The 20920-nt window shown below is 40.6% G+C and overlaps 1 protein-coding gene across 5 annotated transcripts in view; it reads left to right on the top strand.

Moving 5' to 3' along the window:
• The window catches only part of MAPRE2 (microtubule associated protein RP/EB family member 2), a 159219-nt gene that overhangs the window by 14650 nt on the left and 123649 nt on the right, over window positions 1-20920 (top strand). For 3 of the 5 annotated variants that reach the window (XM_038543515.1, XM_038543514.1, XM_038543516.1), the window contains one exon: window positions 17049-17110. The exons of the other annotated variants lie outside the window; for them this stretch is intronic. Coding sequence is in view for 1 of the 3 variants with exons in the window: in XM_038543514.1 (XP_038399442.1) it covers window positions 17049-17110 (62 nt within the window). In the remaining 2 variants the exon portion in view is untranslated. The remainder of the gene's footprint in view (window positions 1-17048; window positions 17111-20920) is intronic. 5 annotated transcript variants of the gene reach the window in all.

Genomic DNA, 20920 nt, shown 5'->3' with positions numbered 1-20920 from the left:
GTTGTATTGAGCTGCCCCCAAATACAGGCAGAAACAAGAAACCTGCATCCTCCTGGCTCTCAGGTACATGGTGCTCATGGGAAGGCAGGGGATGCATTAGCTCTCCCCATGCAGAGCAGAAAGGAAGCACTTTGTGGGATGAGAAGGACAAGGAGGCACAAAAACTAGCTGTTCCTGGGAGGATCCAAAAGATTTGAAAGAAATAAGAATCTTAAACCCTCGTTAAGTGCAATGATGCGTTAAGTGCAATGATGTCTATAAAGCATGAAATTCCTAACAACAATCTGTGATAGCTACTGGCATTCAACCTAAAGCTAACATGTAAAGTTCTACTTGTGGTCATAGTTTTGTTCTTTGTTCCCCCCCGCCCTCCACTGCCAATCTTTAGATATGGGTCAAACCAGGGGGTTTGCGAGATCACAGACCACAGGAGAGGCAACAAGTAGGCTTCACAAGGGCCAGTGAGGGTCATACTCAAGGCCACATCCACAAGATCCCTTCAGGTGTGCATTCTCTCCCATTCTTTCTAAGCCATTGGTTTTCCCTAGGATTGATTCTACTTTGACATTTCCTCATCCTATAACTAATACTCAGGTTCAGGACAAGGGAGATGTGTTCAAATTCAATTATTTAAAAAGTGATGAACAGGAGTATTTTCCATTTACATAGGAATTTGCAATAGCTTAAGAATTCTTATACATAGCAGCAACATGCTAAATCACTGCACTTGACAGAAAACCAAAAAAACTGGAGCCCAAAGTTTAAATGTTATACCCACACTTCACATAAGGGGGAAAACCTCAGTCCCAGGGAATTTTATTACAGGTCCAATGCTCTTTATAGCAGGCAGGTTTACAAATGATAGTTGAATTCCCCAAGTAGTTCTCAAAGGTCCCTTTAATTCATAAAGATGTTGAATTGTAACAACCTCCTGTTTCCCACGAAAAGATGCACAGGATTTCAAAAAGTTGGTTAAACCATTTTTGGTGTATAGCCCACCAAAGATGAGGGGACTCTTAATATTCTGGCATCATTGGTCACTTCTTTGCCCTCGGTTTGAAAATGCAAGTGCACTTAGAGAAGTCATCAGGACTTGTCCAGGCGTGTGGTTAGAAAGTATTGGCAATCCCAAAAGCCTAACCTGCTACTTTGAGGCAAAACGATAGTTCAAGTATACTAGAGTTTACTTTAATACTTAGCTTTTGCAAACTACTTAAGTCTTTTGTTCCTTTTTTGCTTTAGAGAGACTACTTGGTAGTTAATCTGAGCGTCCTCCGGACTCTCAATCATAGTGGATATATATATGGTCAATTCAGCAGAGTCTGTTCTCTATGTAAGGGAAAATAAGTGGCTTCATTGAGGGTGCCAGTGTTACAAGATCCAGAACCAGCCATTTAGGTTGGCAGAGCAGAAATAACAAATGTTTGTGATTAGCACTCCCTAATATATTTGCACAGATTAGTTAATTAAGTACATAGCTTCTTGGAAAGCAGAGAGCTTTCCCTAAGGACCTGAAACTCTGGATGAGTACATGACTACTAGGATATTAGAGATGTGAGGGGAACGAGGAGAAATAATGGAAAATGTGGCCCAAGAATGGACTTGAGCTCCTTAATTTTGCTTTGGCCCATTCTTGGTAGCAAGGTCTGAGCTGTAAATGAGTTTACTTCACTTAGGATCGTCTGAGTGAATGACACATCTAAGTGCAGGCCCGATTACCATATAGCAGATTGTGGAAGACCTCTGAAAGCAGATCATGTGCCTTGTGCCTTGCAACACTCCGTGTGGTCCCCAGACCAGCAGCATCCTCTAGAAGTTTCTAGAAAGGCAGAGTCTCAGATCCCACCCTAGGCCTATTGAATTGTAATCTGAATTTCGAGATTCTCTGCTAACTCAAAATCTGAAAAGCACCACCATTAAGGAACCTGAGGGAGAAAATGCTTATTTTCCTCTAATTTTCAGAGTGAGGTTTTTGAAAACCAAAAACACCAGTGGTTTTTCAAATCCTATGTATCCTCCAAGGGAACGGCAGTCATAAGCTTTTCCCTTCCGTTCATCACTTTCCCTGTCAGTACACTTGCATTCACAGCCTCATGGTATAGTTATTAGTGTGCCAATAAGCTCCTCGGTGGCTGCACTGTATATAGTTCACCCTCTAGATCTCAGCACCCAGCAGGGCATCTAGGATATAACAGATGCATACCCTGGTCTTTGTGAGCTCCAGCAGTGAAGTCCAAAGTCCCAGCCTGGCCTCAAGCCTCTGTACAGGTATCTGTAAGGTATGAATAAGAAGTCTTCTCCATCAGAGGGTTACTGTGGGAAGTAAAAGAGCTGATACAGGTAACATACTTAAGACGGCATCTGACACCTACTAGCTGCATGTAAGTGGTAACTTGTTCTTATGTGCACAATCCATGACCTTCATGTAAAAAAAAAAAAAAAAAAAAAACTTGATAAAAATCAAAATTTGGTGTCCTGTTGCTTCAAAAATATGAAGTTGAATTTTAATGTGCATAGAAAGCCTGACATAAGGGAAGAAAAAGGGAACATAGGTTATTTTTTAAAATTATTTTTTATTATTTTTTAAGATTTTTTTTAAACTTATTTTTTATTGGTGTTCAATTTACCAACATATAGAATAACCCCCAGTGCCCGTCACCCATTCACTCCCACCCCCTGCCCTCCTCCCCTTCTACCACCCCTAGTTCATTTCCCAGAGTTAGCAGTCTTTACGTTCTGTCTCCCTTTCTGATATTTCCCACACATTTCTTCTCCCTTCCCTTATATTCCCTTTCACTATTATTTATATTCCCCAAATGAATGAGAACATACAATGTTTGTCCTGCTCCAACTGACTCACTTCACTCAGCAAAATACCCTCCAATTCCATCCACGTTGAAGCAAATGGTGGGTATTTGTCATTTCTAATGACTGAGTAATATTCCATTGTATACATAAACCACATCTTTATCCATTCATCTTTCAATGGACACTGAGGCTCCTTCCACAGTTTGGCTATTGTGGCCATTGCTGCTAGAAACATCGGGGTGCAGGTGTCCCGGCGTTTCATTGCATCTGTATCTTTGGGGTAAATCCCCAACAGTGCAATTGCTGGGTCATAGGGCAGGTCTATTTTTAACTCTTTGAGGAACCTCCACACAGTTTTCCAGAGTGGCTGCACCAGTGCACATTCCCACCAACAGTGTAAGAGGGTTCCCTTTTCTCCGCATCCTCTCCAACATTTGTTGTTTCCTGCCTTGTTAATTTTCCCCATTCTCACTGGTGTGAGGTGGTATCTCATTGTGGTTTTGATTTGTATTTCCCTGATGGCAAGTGATTTAGAGCATTTTCTCATGTGCATGTTGGCCATGTCTATGTCTTCCTCTGTGAGATTTCTGTTCATGTCTTTGGCCCATTTCATGATTGGATTGTTTGTTTCTTTGGTGTTGAGTTTAATAAGTTCTTTATAGATCTTGGAAACTAGCCCTTTATCTGATATGTCATTTGCAAATATCTTCTCCCATTCTGTAGGTTGTCTTTGAGTTTTGTTGACTGTATCCTTTGCTGTGCAAAAGCTTCTTATCTTGATGAAGTCCCAATAGTTCATTTTTGCTTTTGTTTCTTTTGCCTTCGTGGATGTATCTTGCAAGAAGTTACTGTGGCCAAGTTCAAAAAGGGTGTTGCCTGTGTTTTTCTCTAGGATTTTGATGGAATCTTGTCTCACATTTAGATCTTTCATCCATTTTGAGTTTATCTTTGTGTATGGTGCAAGAGAGTGGTCTAGTTTCATTCTTCTGCATGTGGATGTCCAGTTTTCCCAGCACCATTTATTGAAGAGACTGTCTTTCTTCCAATGGATAGTCTTTCCTCCTTTATCGAATATTAGTTGACCATAATGTTCAGGGTCCACTTCTGGGTTCTCTATTCTGTTCCATTGATCTATGTGTCTGTTTTTGTGCCAGTACCATACTGTCTTGATGACCACAGCTTTGTAGTACAACCTGAAATCTGGCATTGTGATGCCCCCAGATATGGTTTTCTTTTTTAAAATTCCCCTGGCTATTCGGGATCTTTTCTGATTCCACACAAATCTTAAAATAATTTGTTCTCTCTGAAGAAAATCCATGGTATTTTGATAGGGATTGCATTAAACGTGTAAATTGCTCTGGGTAACATTGACATTTTCACATTATTAATTCTGCCAATCCATGAGCATGAGATATTTTTCCATCTCTTTGTGTCTTCCTCAATGTCTTTCAGAAGTGTTCTATAGTTTTTAGGGTATAGATCCTTTACCTCTTTGGTGAGGTTTATTCCTAGGTATCTTATGCTTTTGGGTGCAATTGTAAATGGGATTGACTCCTTAATTTCTCATTGTTAGTGTATAGAAATGCCACTGATTTCTGGGCATTGATTTTGTATCCTGCCACACTACCAAATTGCTGTATGAGTTCTAGCAATCTTGGGGTGGAGGCTTTTGGGTTTTCTATGTAGAGTATCATGTCATCGGCGAAGAGGGAGAGTTTGACTTCTTCTTTGCCAATTTGAATGCCTTTAATGTCCTTTTGTTGTCTGATTGCTGAGGCTAGGACTTCCAGTACTATGTTGAACAGCAGTGGTGAGAGTGGACATCCCTGTCTTGTTCCTGATCTTAGGGGAAAGGCTCCCAGTGCTTCCCCACTGAGAATGATATTTGCTGTGGGCTTTTCATAGATGGCTTTTAAGATGTTGAGGAATGTTCCCTCTATCCCTACACTCTGAAGAGTTTTGATCAGAAATGGATGCTGTATTTTGTCAAATGCTTTCTCTGCATCTAATGAGAGGATCATATGGTTCTTGGTTTTTCTCTTGCTGATATGATGAATCACATTGATTGTTTTACGGGTGTTGAACCAGCCTTGTGTCCTGGGGATAAATCCTACTTGGTCATGGTGAATAATTTTCTTAATGTACTGTTGGATCCTATTGGCCAGTATCTTGTTGAGAATTTTTGCATCCATGTTCATCAGGGATATTGGTCTGTAATTCTCCTTTTTGGTGGGGTCTTTTTCTGCTTTTGGAATTAAGGTGATGCTGGCCTCATAGAACGAATTTGGAAGTACTCCATCTCTTTCTATCTTTCCAAACAGCTTTAGGAGAATAGGTATGGTTTCTTCTTTAAACGTTTGATAGAATTCCCCTGGGAAGCCATCTGGCCCTGGACTCTTGTGTCTTGGGAGGTTTTTGATGACTGCTTCAATTTCCTCCCTGGTTATTGGCCTGTTCAGGTTTTCTATTTCTTCCTGTTCCAGTTTTGGTAGTTTGTGGCTTTCCAGGAATGCGTCCATTTCTTCTAGATTGCCTAATTTATTGGCGTATATCTGTTCGTAATATGTTTTTAAAATCGTTTGTATTTCCTTGGTGTTGGTAGTGATCTCTCCTTTCTCATTCATTCGTGATTTTATTAATTTGAGTCTTCTCTCTCTTCTTTTTAATAAGGCTGGCTAATGGTTTATCTATCTTATTAATTCTTTCAAAGAACCAACTCCTGGTTCTGTTGATCTATTCCACAGTTCTTCTGGTCTCGATTTCGTTGAGTTCTGCTCAAATCTTTATTAACTCTCTTCTTCTGCTGGGTGTAGGATCTATTTGCTGTTTTATCTCTAGCTCCTTTATGTGTAAGGTTAGCTTTTGTATTTGAGTTCTTTCCAGTTTTTGAATGGATGCTTGTATTGTGATGTATTTCCCCCTTAGGACTGCTTTTGCTGCATCCCAACGATTTTGAACGGTTGTATCTTCATTCTCATTAGTTTCCATGAATCTTTTTAATTCTTCCTTAATTTCCTGGTTGACCCTTTCATCTTTTAGCAGGATGGTCCTTAACCTCCACGTGTTTGAGGTCCTTCCAAACTTCTTGTTGTGATTTAGTTCTAATTTCAAGGTATTATGGTCTGAGAATATGCAGGGGATGATCCCAATCTTTTGGTATCGGTTCAGACCCGATTTGTGACCCAGTATGTGGTCTATTCTGGAGAAAGTTCCATGCGCACTTGAGAAGAATGTGTATTCAGTTGAGTTTGGATGTAAAGTTCTGTAGATATCTGTGAAATCCATCTTGTCCAGTGTATCCTTTAAAGCTCTCGTTTCTTTGGAGATATTGTGCTTAGAAGACCTATAGGAAGAGCTAGATTGAAGTCACCAAGTATAAGTGTATTATTATCTAAGTATTTCTTCACTTTGGTTCTTAATTGATTTATATATTTGGCAGCTCCCACATTCGGGGCATATATATTGAGGATTGTTAAGTCCTCTTGTTGGATAGATCCTTTAAGTATGATATAGTGTCCCTCTTCATCTCTCACTACAGTCTTCGGGGTAAATTTTAGTTCATCTGATATAAGGATGGCTACCCCTGCTTTCTTTTGAGGACCATTCGAATGGTAAATGGTTCTCCAACCTTTTATTTTCAGGCTGTAGGTGTCCTTCTGTCTAAAATGAGTCTCTTGTAGACAGCAAATAGATGGGTCCTGCTTTTTTATCCAGTCTGAAACCCTGCGCCTTTTGATGGGGTCATTAAGCCCGTTCACGTTCAGAGTTACTATTGAGAAATATGAGTTTAGTGTCATCATGATATCTATTCAGTCCTTGTTTTTGTGGATTGTTCCACTGAACTTCTTAAAGGGGAATTTTAAGAGTCCCCCTTAAAATTTCTTGCAGAGCTGGTTTGGAGGTCACATATTCTTTCAGTTCCTGCCTGTCTTGGAAGCTCTTTATCTCTCCTTCCATTTTGAATGAGAGCCTTGCTGGATAAAGTATTCTTGGTTGCATGTTCTTCTCATTTAGGACCCTGAATATATCCTGCCAGCCCTTTCTGGCCTGCCAGGTCTCTGTGGAGAGGTCTGCTGTTACCCTAATACTCCTCCCCATAAAAGTCAGGGATTTCTTGTCTCTTGCTGCTTTAAGGATCTTCTCTTTATCTTTGGAATTTGCAAGCTTCACTATTAAATGTCGAGGTGTTGAACGGTTTTTATTGATTTTAGGGGGGGATCTCTCTATTTCCTGGATCTGAATGCCTGTTTCCCTTCCCAGATTAGGAAAGTTTTCAGCTAGAATTTGTTCAAATACATATTCTGGCCCTCTGGCCCTTTCGGCACCCTCGGGAACCCCAATTAAACGTAGGTTTTTCTTTCTCAGGCTGTCGTTTATTTCCCTTAATCTATCTTCATGGTCTTTTAATTGTTTGTCTCCTTTTTTCCTCAGTTTCCCTCTTTGCCATCAATTTGTCTTCTATGTCACTCACTCGTTCTTCCACCTCGTTAACCCTCATCGTTAGGACTTCTAGTTTGGATTGCATCTTATTCAATTGATTTTTAATTTCTGCCTGGTTAGGTCTAAATTCTGCAGTCATGAAGTCTCTTGAGTCCTTTATGCTTTTTTCTAGAGCCACCAGTAGCTGTATAATAGTGCTTCTGAATTGGCTTTCTGACATTGAATTGTAATCCAGATTTTGTAACTCTGTGGGAGAGAGGACTGTTTCTGATTCTTTCTTTTGAAGTGAGGTTTTCCTTCTAGTCATTTTGCTCAGTGCAGAGTGGCCAAAAGCGAGTTGTATTGGGAAAAGGAGAAAAAGAGAGGAGAGAAAGAAGGAAAGAAAAGAGAAAGAGAAAAAAGAAAAAAAGAAAAAAAGAAGAAAAAGAGAAAAAGAAAGAAAGGGAAAAAAAGGTGGGGGAAGGAAACAAATCAAAAAGCAAAACAAAACGAAACAAAACAAAACAACAACAACAAAAAAAAAAAAGAAAAGAAAAAAGAAAAAAAAAACCCACGGGGGAGTATCTTCTGATTCTGTGTACTTTAAGTCCCTTGACTTCCCCTGGAACTTGTCCGTCCAGCTGGTCTTCTGGGGGAGGGGCCTGTTGTGCTGACTTTCAGGTGTTAGCAGTTGGGGGAGCTGCTCTGCCCCCTGCCTGGTGCAGGGCTCAGTGGGGGTTGTTCACCCCGTGAGGCCGCAGGAGGAACAGCCCCAGTGGCGGGGCCAGCTCTGGAGCCCTGGAGTCAGCTCCCGCAGGAACTCCGGAGCTCTCGGTCTGCAGGGCCTGGAGGCTCCGTGGCGGGGCCGCTGACCTGCTCAGCTCGGGGCAGGAGCGTCCTTGCTGTCCTGGGCCCTCCCGGCCTCTGCCGGTCCCGGGGGGAGGCCGGATCCTGGTCTATGTCCAGCGCCCTGTGCTCCCGGGCTGCGCTGTTGGATTCGCGCTCCCGCCCCGCAGCCCCCTCCGTGGAGCCGCCGCCCGAGCCCCTCGGAGCTGCTCCGGGTCCCGCCGTGCGCGCTGCAGCCCTTAGGGAGCTCGGCGCACTCTCCCGGGGCGCAGGTGTCTGTTAGTGTCCCCGGGAGCCCGAGGGCATCCCCGCCCTCCTGGGGTCCTGCTCTAACTCCCTGCGAGCCCCTTTCCACCCGGGAAGGTTGGTGCAGCTCCTGCTTCTCCGGGACGGGGCTCTCCTGTCCTGGGGACACTCGCCCCGGCCTCAGCCCGACTCCTCGTGGGGCCCCTCCCCCTTGGAGGCCTTTTGTTTCTTTATTTCTTTTTTCCCCATCTTCCTACCTTGATAGAAGCGGGAACTCTTCTCACTGTAGCATTCCAGGTGTTCTCTCTTTAATTCTCAGGCCGAATTCATAGATTTTCAGGAAAATTTGAAGGTTTTCTAGGTAATTTGGTGGGGACAGGTGATTTGGGAACCCTACTCTTCCACCATCTTGCCCCTCCCCAGAACGTGGGTTAAAATGAACTCAGAGGAAAGCATGTGATTTGGACTCAGAAGACTGGAGTTTGGGTCCGAGCTCTGTTCTTTATCAGTTGTATGATCTCCTACAATAAGCAAGCTCCCATGATTAATTATTCTCTTTATTTCCTGGGGTTATGCCATAAAAAGGGTTTTGGGATGAGTAGGAGGGCAAGGCCCACCTCACTCATTGTTATATCCCTACATCTCAGTCCACAGATGCTCCATGAGGTGTTTATTCAATTGGTTTGGAGCAAGTGCTCTTAGTGGGGACAAAATTTGGATGTTGCTGTGGTGTGTGGCCCTCTAAAGCTCAACCCTAACAGACAAAATCTATTCCTTAGTATTTAATTTCTTTGCAGTGGGGAGTGGGATGACCAGGAGGCAGTGTCTAAAAAGGCTCCTTGGAAGGCAGAGAATGGGGGGGGGGGGGCATCATCTGGGAAAAAATTAGATGGCTGTCTAACCCCGTATCAGATGAGAGTTCCTAAGGAAGACAAAGGTACAAAAGACAGCTAGCTAAAAGGCACACACAGTGAACCTGTGGAGAAAGAATTAAGATTTCAAGATCTAGGTGAAATAATTTTACAAAAGGAAGAGCTATATTCCACCTCGGTGCTGCCGGCAGGGTGGGCAGTCATCTCCTATTTGGCATCGTAGCTGCCCTCAGATCTCTGGTGAAGCCCAGGATCCTTTTTTTTTTTTTTTTTTTTTTAAGAATTTTTTTTGTATATTTTTTTTATTGGATTTTGTTTGAGCACTGGGTGTTATATGTTGGCAAATAGAACTCCAGGATCCTTTAAAAGAGGGTCAAGCAGTTTATCCAACACCAGTCAGACTGATGTGTAAAAAATTGAGCACAACTGGGGAAACTCAGGCCCTGATGATAGGGTGCACAGAAAGTTCAAGATTCAGATCTTTTTTTTTTTTAAAGATTTTATTTATTCACAAGAGACATAGAGAGAGAGGCAGAGGGAGAAACTGGCTCCCCGTGGGGAGCCTTATGCAGGACTCAATCCCAGGGCCTTGGGATCACAACCTGAGCCAAAGGTAGATGTTCAACCACTGAGCCACCAAAGGTCAGTTGCCCAACCACCAAGGGTCAGATCTTGATGCCCAACGGAGCAGCAAGAAAACAGAGCACATGCTACCCAGTGGCTTTCAGAAGTCTCTAGTCCACAGCACCAAGGAGTGTGAAGTGCTGCTGATGTTCAACAAATCTTAAAGTGCACAGATTGCTCATAATGTCTCTTCCACGAACCACAGAGCCATTGTGGAAAGAGCAGTTCAGGTGGCCATCAGTTGCCAGTCCTGATGCCAGGCTGCCTGGATTTGTTTCCCATAATAGATTGGGGTTTTGTTCCCATCCCCCACCCAAGTTTTATCCCTGACAACATAATTGGTGCTTTTGTATCACTAGATGATTTCCCAGTTCAGTGGAATTCAGCATAAATTTCCCCATCAAGTAATTACTGATCCAGCCTCCAAACACTTTGTAACTGGGGCTCCTCCATAAGACCCCCACAGCAGGTTTCCAAAAACAGTGCTGGTGGTCATCATGTGAGCATTTTAGGATGCACAGAAGTCCCAACAGAAAATTTAGGGGTAGAGGCTATGCAAATAACCCTGCATATTTCAATAAATTCCATCTACTTAAACACTTTTGACAGACTACTGAAAATGTTTGAAAACCTTCCCACACAACACTGCAGTTGGGCAGTGGTTATCCATCTTTTTTTTTTTTAATTTTTTTTTTTTAATTTTTTTATTTATTTACGATAGTCACGGAGAGAGAGAGAGAGAGAGAGAGAGGCAGAGACATAGGCAGAGGGAGAAGCAGGCTCCATGCACCGGGAGCCTGATGTGGGATTCGATCCCGGGTCTCCAGGATCGCGCCCTGGGCCAAAGGCAGGCGCCAAACCGCTGCGCCACCCAGGGATCCCGTTATCCATCTTTTGAGGGAGATTGTAGCAACCTGGATACCCGGTGTCTGAACAACCCTCTTGCCACAGCCAAAGGTCACCATCACCCTTTCAACACCTCTAATCTGTTGCTGTGTTTCTTCTTTGGAAGTCACAGGAATAAGACTATAAAGAGAGGATACATGTAAAGTGAGGATTTTGTTTCCACTATAACCTGAACACTAAATTTGGACGCTGGGCTCTTAAAGGGAACCTGATACCATTCACTGTGCTACTTTCCTGCTTCGTGAACATTCGGCTACATTTCATTATCAGTCGAGTCATACTTGTGAGGAAAGGAGCCATTCTTCTATCCCAGCTATTTTCAAGGAACTCTGATTAAAAACTGATAAAAGGATAAGTAATTATTAAAAATGTTCACAGAATTAATGCACGTGGTATTCTCATGCAGTTTGTCTCATGTCAGTTGTTTTAATTTTACTTTTGTGCCTTTCGCACTGTGGATATTCTCTTCTAGAATAGAAAGGGCAGGCTCAAATTATTTTAATCCTGGTTCGCATGGCAAGTAACAGATGGATAAAGGAGGATTCTAAGAGGGGGATGAGGCTCAGTTTGTATGAAAATAACTGAATTTCTATTTTATCATAGCTATGACTTTAGACGGTTTGGGGGGATTATACTTTATTTTTATAGAAGCCAAAATCACACGACCAAAAGAAGTTTATAACATCATTACCCTTCTTAATGTATACCATCAAAATCCCCTTATCAGCCAGCTATAATTTTTCAAAGCCCTTAAATATAAAATATGGGTCATTTTGTAGTCTGGTTTAAGGAGAGGAATGCATTTGTACCACACTGAGTGCCCAAGATTCAGTGTAATTTGGCCTCCTTTACTTGCCAGATAATCTCATTTGGTTTTGGTTTCCCTGGTGTGTACTCAGCTCTATGCTTCCCGGCAATCATAGCTCTAGTCCCCCCAGGGAGTTAAACTGGGCAGACTCTTGGCCTCCCTCTGCTGCCCTGGGGAAGGCCCTGAGCCCAACCCACCCAACGGAGGCCACTAATTGAGGTGGTGCTTGGTGGAGGCTGGGGCCCTTCAGAAGGCTAATATGGAGTGGGATCAGCCTAAGGATTAATAGCCTTGTGACCTTCTGTGAATGCTTAGGAGCCGCTTTATTCCTAGAAAGCTGTGGCCCTCCCCTACTGAAGAATGTGATCTATAACTGGAGTGATTCAATATCTGAAAGCACCCACAGGGAGTTTGGAATTCAAGATACAGCTTATTTTGAAGGTCCAAAGATAGCTTAGTCATCTCCTGACAGGGAAAACCTCAGTTCACATCCCAGCGGGGTTCCCTTCTTGGAAAAGCCGGGAGCAACTAGAGAGGCAGTGATTCCCACCTCTTGGTGAGGAGAGCACTAACCTTGCATTGGTCAGAAAGCTCGCTGACTAAATATACACAGCACTGAAGACAGAGCCAGATCGTCTTTCAATGGTAGGGTATGACTGGAAAATCTTTACAACTCTTTCTTCATTCTGATGCCTCTTATGGTGCCTGTATCACCAGATATGGAGACAGTCTTTGTTGGGGAGTTGGAGGGGGGGTTGGCTCTCAAGCTAGGACAGATGTTCTATGTACCACATGCGGGATGCCAGGATTCTAAGTCTGCTCCAAGAAAGAGGATTTGACATTGCACCCTATGTCTGAAATGAAGAATGTACTTTATATTGGCTAATGGGATTTAAATTTAAAAAAATAAAGCAATGATAAAGCAAAAACATTTTTTAAAAATATTTCTAAAAAAGGATTTGAAAGGTCGAGAGGATGAGGGAAAATTGACTTTTGTAGCAACAGAGAATGTGTTTTGTTAAAGAGCTTGGCCATGTGGTAACTCTTACTCTAATAGAGATACTTGGTCTTTTCAGTTAAAACCAGTAAGCCCAGGAAAAGCGGTTGGCTTTCTGAGGCGCTGCCTTGTGCTCAAAATAGGAAGAGTAAAAGTCAACATGGTTTTTCCTAATGTGAAGGAAGACTCTGCAAGCTCCTCTTTGTGTGTGGGTGATTACAGTTTACACTCTCTTTTAGTGTGGCCCGGTTTAAAATATAGAACACCTGCCTCACCTATAAGAGCCGTGGGATGAGATGCTGGTCCTGGACTAATAAGGATGTGAATTTTGGGAAACACTTGCATACCATGGACCGGAAGGTATTAGAGATCATTTTTAAAATATAGAGGTATCAAACTGCTACTTAGAAGTTTCTTCTGGTTTTCAGTGTATTTGTATCTATTTTGACCTTTAAGGAAAGTTTGGAAAGGTTAATGTGGAAGAAAGGGGATAGCAGTGGAGAATTCTAAGATGGGCAAGACTGGACAGCAGACCCTCAGCAGTGGTTTCCCAAATGCTAAACTCCTGGGTGAAATTTTTTTTCTTGGAACTGTGCAAAGCAGGGCAAATTCCCAACCCTATCCTACTTGCTGTCTCAGGGCTTTTCCTCTGTGGAAAGTAAGAAAATAAGAGATTCTTTTTTTTCATTTTTTTATTTTTTAAGATTTTATTTATTTATTCATGAGAGACAGAGAGAGAGAGGCAGAGACACAGGCAGAGAAAGAAGCAGGCTCCATGCAGGGAGCCTGATGTGGGACTCAATCCCAGGACCCCAGGATCATGCCCTGAGCTGAAGGCAGGCACTAAACCGCTGAGCCACCCAGGGATCCCCAGAAAATAAAAGATTCTTAATTGTAGTTGTTGTCCTATCTTTTTTTTATTTATTAAACTTCGTTTTTAGACCATTGTACATTAATGTGTAGTTGTAAGAAACCAGATGGGGCTTTCTCATGTACCCTTGAGTCCTTTCTCCCCCTCAGCTGTAACATCTTGCAAATTTATAATACAATACCACAAACAGGATATTGACATTGATACATGTTCAAGGTACAGAACATTTCCATCACAAGGATGCCTACTGTTCCCCTTTTATAATCATCTCCTCTCCCCATCACTCTGCTCTTGTTCCCCTCCCCACTCCTGCAACCATTAATGTGTGTTCCATTTCTACAGTTTTCTTATTCCAAGACTGTTAGATAAATGTAATCATGTGGCTTATGACCTTTGGTACTGGCTTTTTTCACTTAGGATAATTCTCTGGAGATTGTTCCAGGTTGTTGTCTGTATCAGTAGTTGTTTTTCTTTTTTTTTTTAATTTTTATTTATTTATGATAGTCACAGAGAGAGAGAGAGAGAGAGAGAGGCAGAGACACAGGCAGAGGGAGAAGCAGGCTCCATGCACCGGGAGCCCGACGTGGGATTCGATCCCAGGTCTCCAGGATCGCGCCCTGGGCCAAAGGCAGGCGCTAAACCGCTGCGCCACCCAGGGATCCCCAGTAGTTCTTTTTTATTCCTAAGTAGCATTCCATGGTAAAAGGATATGCCTCAGTTGGCTTAATCATTAACGTGCTGAAGGACATCTGGGTTGTCTGATTTTTGGCTACTGCTAAAATAAAAAAATTAAAAATAAACCTGCTATAAACATAAATTTTCATTTTTCTGGAAAAATGCCTAGAGATGCAATTGGTGGGTTATATGGTAGTTGTATGTTAAAAAAGAAAAGAAAGGCAAATGTTTGCCAGAGTAGTAGAACCATCCTACATCCTCATGAGTAATATGAGTGCTCTAGTTCCTCATCAGTGTTTCACATTGTCTGTGTTTTTGCCATTCTGCTAAGTGTATAATGGTATCTCGTTATGGTTTTTAACTTTCACCTACATAATGGATAATGATTCTAAATGTCATTTCATGTGCTTATTGACTATTTGTATGTCTTCTTCAGCTAAATGTCTGTTCATGTCTTTTGCCTACTTTCCAACTGATTTTTTTTAAGACTGTTGAGTTTTCAGAGCTCTTCTTCTATTCTAGAAACTAGTCCTCTGTCAGATACGTGGTTTGCAAGTATTTTCTCCTACTTTATTCCTCATATTTACATCTACTTTACAGGGACAAAAGTTCTTTTGATAAAGTCCAATTTATTTAACTATCCCTTTTATGGATTGTGTTTTTGGTGTCAAGGCTAAGAACTCTTTGCCAGGACCCAGGTCTCAAAGATCTATGTTTTTTGTAGTTTTGTATGTATACTATGTTCCATTTTTTTTTATTTAAAGATTTATTTATTTGAGAGAGAGAAAGCACACATGGCAGGGGCAGAGGGAGAGGGAGAAAAAATTTCAAGCAGACACTGTGCTGAGTGTGGAGCCAGATATGGGCTCGATCTCATGACCCTGAGGATCATGACCTGAATGGTGGAAACCAAGAGCTGGCCACTTAACTGACTTGTGCCACCCAAGCATCTGCTGTGCCCCATTTTTAATTTTTATATAAAGTGTGAAACTTATAGATAGAAACTGTTTTGCTATTGTCAAACATCGCAGAAAAAACGGCCTTACCTGCCACCTCCACCAGTAGGGGAGCCTATGTCTTTCCCTTGCAAGGCTGTGCCTTATCTAGCACTTAAATGCCAGGATCAGAGCAAAGACTCTGCAGGGACTTTAAAACTGTAGAGAAGACCTGGCTTTTACGGTGGGTATGATATAGATGAAAGATGCAATAGACGCTAGAGTCCATCAGACCTCTTAAAAATTGTCACTTTTTAGATGCACGATATGGGCAACTTGCTCTACTACTCTGAGCCTCTGTTTCTTCGTTTGTATTAAGATTTTGAAGATTAAATAAAATATGTGAAATGACTGGTAACAAAGGGTTTTCAATAAATGATCCTATTCTTCAAACTGATCCATTACAGGTGTTGAAAGATGACCAATGGACCATTGTCAGACAACAGAAAAAGGCCAATTGTATGTAGCCTTGAATTTTCTAAGGGCAAATTCTCTAGTTCATAGATAAACTAGGAATCCTGTATTCTTCCTAGCTTGGTGGCTAATACTGCCCCTGGTAATTTAGCTACTGAGTCCTAGTTTGCTAAAGATGGCAAACGAAAATTTTATTATAATTCAGTTAATTGCTGGAAGATTGAAGGACTTAGGAAAATGACATGGCTAGGAACAGATTTTTCTTATCTGATTTTTTTAAATCAACTCATTAAATTATGGAAAGATGTGAAATACTCATGAAATTAAATTCTGCTCTAAAATAATGTGAGGAAATTCCATCTGTTCTATTAGGAATCCTTAGGAACATCTATATTAAATTTTTTTTTAAACAAACCAACTTTATAAATGACTTTTGAGCTCTTACTGAATAGTATTAACATTGAAAAATCAGCTCTCACCTTTACTTTCAGTACCTACAATTTTGCTGTTCACATTTTTTTTTTACCATCTCCTCTTCCCCTTATAGAAAAGGTATAAAATGTCCCCCTTCTTTAAGGAAAAATTTTTTTTTCATCCAGCAACATCTCCATAGTTCTGAAGATCACATAGCATTGGATCTGCCATAAATACTTTATTTTTATGCAATTGATTTAAAAAAAACAAATAAACATCAAAGGCTTTTGTGTTTTATGTTCTAGGACCATTTTAGAAGAGTAATGTTCAGGGTGAGGGCATATGTAAAAGGCAGTTGTCATTGCTCATTTGTTTCTTGGGCTGGTGGGAAGACCATTAAGGCTCGTGCACATAGGCATCTGGGGTCTTTTTTAGCAGAATCTGCTTGAACCAGAAGCAGTCTCCCCAGGAACCATCCACTTCCCACCTTAACACTGGACCTTCAAAACCTGGAGCTCAGGCAAAGTTCTTAGTCTCAAGAACTGGATCTGTCCTTCCTCAGTTTACTTATCCCTTAGAGCATGTTTTGAGGAGCAAGAGCTAATTCACATAAAGTAAATTATCATTTATTGGTATATATATTTCTGAAGTTTGATCCTGGCATTGTTTAGAATGTCTATCCTCTTAAAAATCTTCTGACTAGAAGCATAAGAGTCTGTTGATACCAGATATAAAACCTAATAAACCTAAGTTTAGGGAAGTTAATACTTTAATGTTGGCCTTTGATATACCACTAGAGACACTGCTTCCTGGGGTTGCCTGCTAATATATAAATTCTCATCACTTCAGACAATCAGGGAGAAAAGTTTTACCTTTTATTTTTATGAAACTGACAGTACACTAAATATTCACAAACCATAATCAACCTCAAAATTGACCTAAAATAGAGACTGAGAACCCTTGTTTGGCTAATTTAATCTCCTATGGTAAAACCAACTGAATTTTGACATTGTGTGTGTGTTTCAACTGAATTTTCCATTCCATTTCTACACCTAACAAACTCAGTTATAACCCTTTGCTTCTATGTTTTCATTCTATTAAATATTCTTTCTTTCTTTCTTTCTTTCTTTTTTTTTTTTTTTTACTATTCCAGTATCCCCCTTCTCAGCGGTACAGTTCATCTCGACAGCCAGGGAGAGAGCCTGGATGCTCAAGGTAAGGTTTAAATATAAAATAGTGTAGAATTCCTTGTCTACAGATTACATTGAAGTATTAATGCCTTTTAAACAATTTATTTTCAAAATTCCATCATACAATTAAAGCAAGTATTACAGTAAACATGCTCCATTAAACATTATTTTTCAAGCTATCTTCCATTTCCCGTGTGTTTGAAGGGCTAATTAACTGCTATCAGCAATTCCTCTAAAAATGGTGAAGCCAATTAAAGTTTAATTTTGGAGATATTATTAGTGATAAGTGGAGGGAGAGAATACCAAGATGTAGTCAGGTAACCTCAGGACATTTTGTGTTATTTGTGGACAAATGATTTTTTATTTCATTTATCATGAAACAAATCCAGGCAGGTGCTCAGACTTTATGATAGAGGATAGAGCATATTTGGGAAGGAGACAAAGACTCACAAAGCCTCACTTTTTTTTTTGTCAGTTTTGGTTTTGTGTTTGAAATGCAATAATTTGACCTTCACTTCTTTCCTTCTGGTATTCTGAATCTCTCTCTAATGCTTTCAAGGTTCATTCACCTCCAGCAGCTCCCTAGAACAAAGGAACAATTAACTGAAATTCCACCAGATGGCAATATTTGGAAAGCCATCCACGGAGGTTTCAAAGCTAAGAGCTACTATTGTTCAGAGAATAGACTCAGAGTAAAACATCCTAGATTTTACCAAAGGTATTCTAAACACCTTTAGTTTTACTTCTTTCCCCACAATATCAAAAGTTTTTACAGAAAAAAAAAAAGTAACGGAGTATATGTGGTGTTTTGTTTTTCATTCTGGGATGACAAAACGAGAAACTTTATTCTCAAGTAATTCTCTTAACAGTCCATATTAAAAGTTCAAATCAAAGGATAATATATTTAGTTTGGGGTTTCATGGAGATAAATGCTATGATTAATGGTCATTTTTAAAATGATAATAAAAAGCTAAAATTCTAAAGAATAGCATTTTAAGGAGTTGTCTTGATATTCAACCAAGTGAAATTTGCAGATTTAAAATACTTGTACTGATTTGAAATAACTTACTTAAATGGGATGATTAAACTTTTCTCCTTTTGCTCTAATGAGAATGGAGATCCTGAACCTTGAATGGTGTCCAAACAGCTGGACTTTTCAAAGACCAGAGCTGGGAAAGAGGGGTATAGAAAGGCATCTGAGGGCAATTAAAATAGAAAGAACCAAGGAGAGTCACCTAAACTTGCTTTGTACACCTAAAAACAGACCTTGGGTGCCCTTTGAAACCTGCTCTTGTGCTACTAGCCCTTCTGGTAAGGTGTCTATGTGTCTGGGATAGTCCTGGTATACTTCCATTGTCTTAGAATATAGTCTCATAAGCACCCCTTTTCACCCTTAAAAGTATCTTCATGTAGATGATAAATTCTACGGTTGCCTGCCTTCTAGGCAGGTACATTCAAAGAAAAAGTAATAGAGGAAGGTGGCCTAATACCTTAATAGGGAGTCTGTTTATAAACCTCCTTATATCTAGGACTACTGGACAAATGCTCCCTTTTCTGTAAAGAGCCACATCATGAATATTTTCTACTTTGCGGGCCATACACTGTCACAACCCTTCAAGTCACTGTAGTGTGGAAATCACCATAGAAATACATACATTAATGGGCTTGGCTGTGTTTCAATAAAACCTTATTTACAAAAACGGGCAGTAGGTGGCATTTGGCTAGTAGGCCATAGTTTACAGAATCTTGTGAGCTAATTCTCTACCTTTCCTATCCCGTTACAAAGAAGACAGCCATCCTTAAATCTTCTTTCTCTTCCTATCCCTTCTAGATTGCAGCCTCCTTGCTTAACCCTCTCAGAGACTGGTATTGACAGTTGCTTGAGTAACTAATCTCAGTTGTGTGATTCCTGAGCATCGTTGGCTAAGTCTAGGGGCTTGCTCCGTATCCAGATCTATTTCTGCACTCTGCATACCGTGCCTGTACCTTTATACCTCATGTCCTAGAACAGCCTCCCTTTTGAGATATCACTTGAATCCTAGAGTTAAATCCTGGAGCAATAGCTATTTAGTAGACAATTTAACTTTATACTTTGGTCCTCACTGTCTATGGAAAACATAGCTACGTGAAGGAAATATGTTGACTATATCAAATGTTGACAATATCAAATTTTTATAAAAATGGTATTTTTTTTAAAAGATTATTTATTTATTTATTCATGAGAGACATACACAGAGAGAGAGAGGCAGAGACACAGGCAGAGGGAGAAGCAGGCTACATGCAGGGAGCCCGATGCGAGACTCGATCCCCAGACCTGGGATCTTGTCTGGAGCCGAAGGCAGATGCTCAGCCGCTGAGCTACCCAAGCATCCCTAAAGCGGATTTAAAGGAAAGAAGAAAGTGACCCATAACACTGTCCCAAAATAACTGTTCAATGATTTGTATATTTGCCTGTCTCACAAGTATTTCTATTTTTCTATACTGGCTGTGATCTGTGTTTTACTTAGCATTAGTCACAAACCTCTTTCAAGAATCTTCAGAATTCTTCTTAGAATTCTTCTTAGAGTAGAATGGTATTATATCAACGTGTCATAGTACCCTCCAGTTTTGTTGCTATTGGTTTGGTTCAGTCCAATTTGTATTTTTCCATCTATTTCCTTAGTACAAAATCCCAGAAATTGATTATTTAAAGATATAATAGCCATTCTCATGACTTTTAATCTGGTTTATGGTACTTCTTCCCAAATGGTTTGGAGTCCCTCACAAATATTTGTAATCTGAGAGGACTAGCATTACCACAACTTGACCAGAAATAGCATTTAATTCAATAATGTTTACTGAGTGTCTCCTATACATGAAGACTGTCCTAATTGCTTTGGTGTATATATATAAATGATAGGCTTTTACCACAAACCTTTATTGAGTGAGTGTCTGCTCTAAACTATGTATTGTAGGGATTCCATGATGAATAGAAGATAGCTTCTGAGTTTAACCTTATTGGGAAGCTAAGATAGATATAATATATATAACATCTATAACTGTATACAAAATGAGATACACCATAGGAGAAATACAGAAAAATATGTTGGGAGTTTGAGAGGCATTGGCAGGGTGGGTGGGGTAGAGATGGTATCTGAGGTGAACCTTGGAGGTAAGTTGGATTGGAACATTCAGGTGGTAAGACTTGCTATTCATTCCATAAACATGTATCAATAGCTAACTATGTGCCAGGTGCAATGCCAAAAGCTACGTTATAAAGGCAAACAAGACAGAGATCTTAAAGCTTAGCATCTAGTGGAATTGACTGCTTTAAAAAGAAAAGTATGTTAAGTGGGATAGCTTGTCTAGCAGAGGATACGTGGGGGTAGGGATAAAGCCAGGACCCTCTTTCAAAGACCAGCTTTTTCATGGCTCTTCTTTTGATATAGTTTTCCTCATTAGTTATATCAGAATCTGTGGGAGATCTGATTCTGTAAGTTTGAAGGTTATTCTAGTTGGCTGACCAACATTCTAATTAAAATTTGCCTATATTTACAGCCCCCTCGTCCCTGGATTATATTCAGTGAGCATGCTAGGGCTGGGATCATCAGTAAGACCTGCATCCTAGCCCTGACTCCTTGATGACTGAAGCAAATCACCAAGAATTACAGGATTTCTTCTGTATGTTGTTTTTCAAACAGCTGGAAGGAACCTCAATCTAATCCAACTGACCCATTTTAAAGGTGAATGTTCTTGAGTGAGGAGAGTTGACTAGCCAACCATCAGATGTTTGGTGAACAAGCCATAGCACCAGAACCCTGGCTCCTGATTCACTTCCTGCCTGTTCTGTGCTCAT

The sequence above is a fragment of the Canis lupus genome, chromosome 7 (assembly GCF_011100685.1).
Source record: "Canis lupus familiaris isolate Mischka breed German Shepherd chromosome 7, alternate assembly UU_Cfam_GSD_1.0, whole genome shotgun sequence".
Classification (NCBI taxonomy): Eukaryota; Metazoa; Chordata; class Mammalia; order Carnivora; family Canidae; genus Canis; species Canis lupus.
This window is presented reverse-complemented; position numbering and strand designations above follow the sequence as displayed.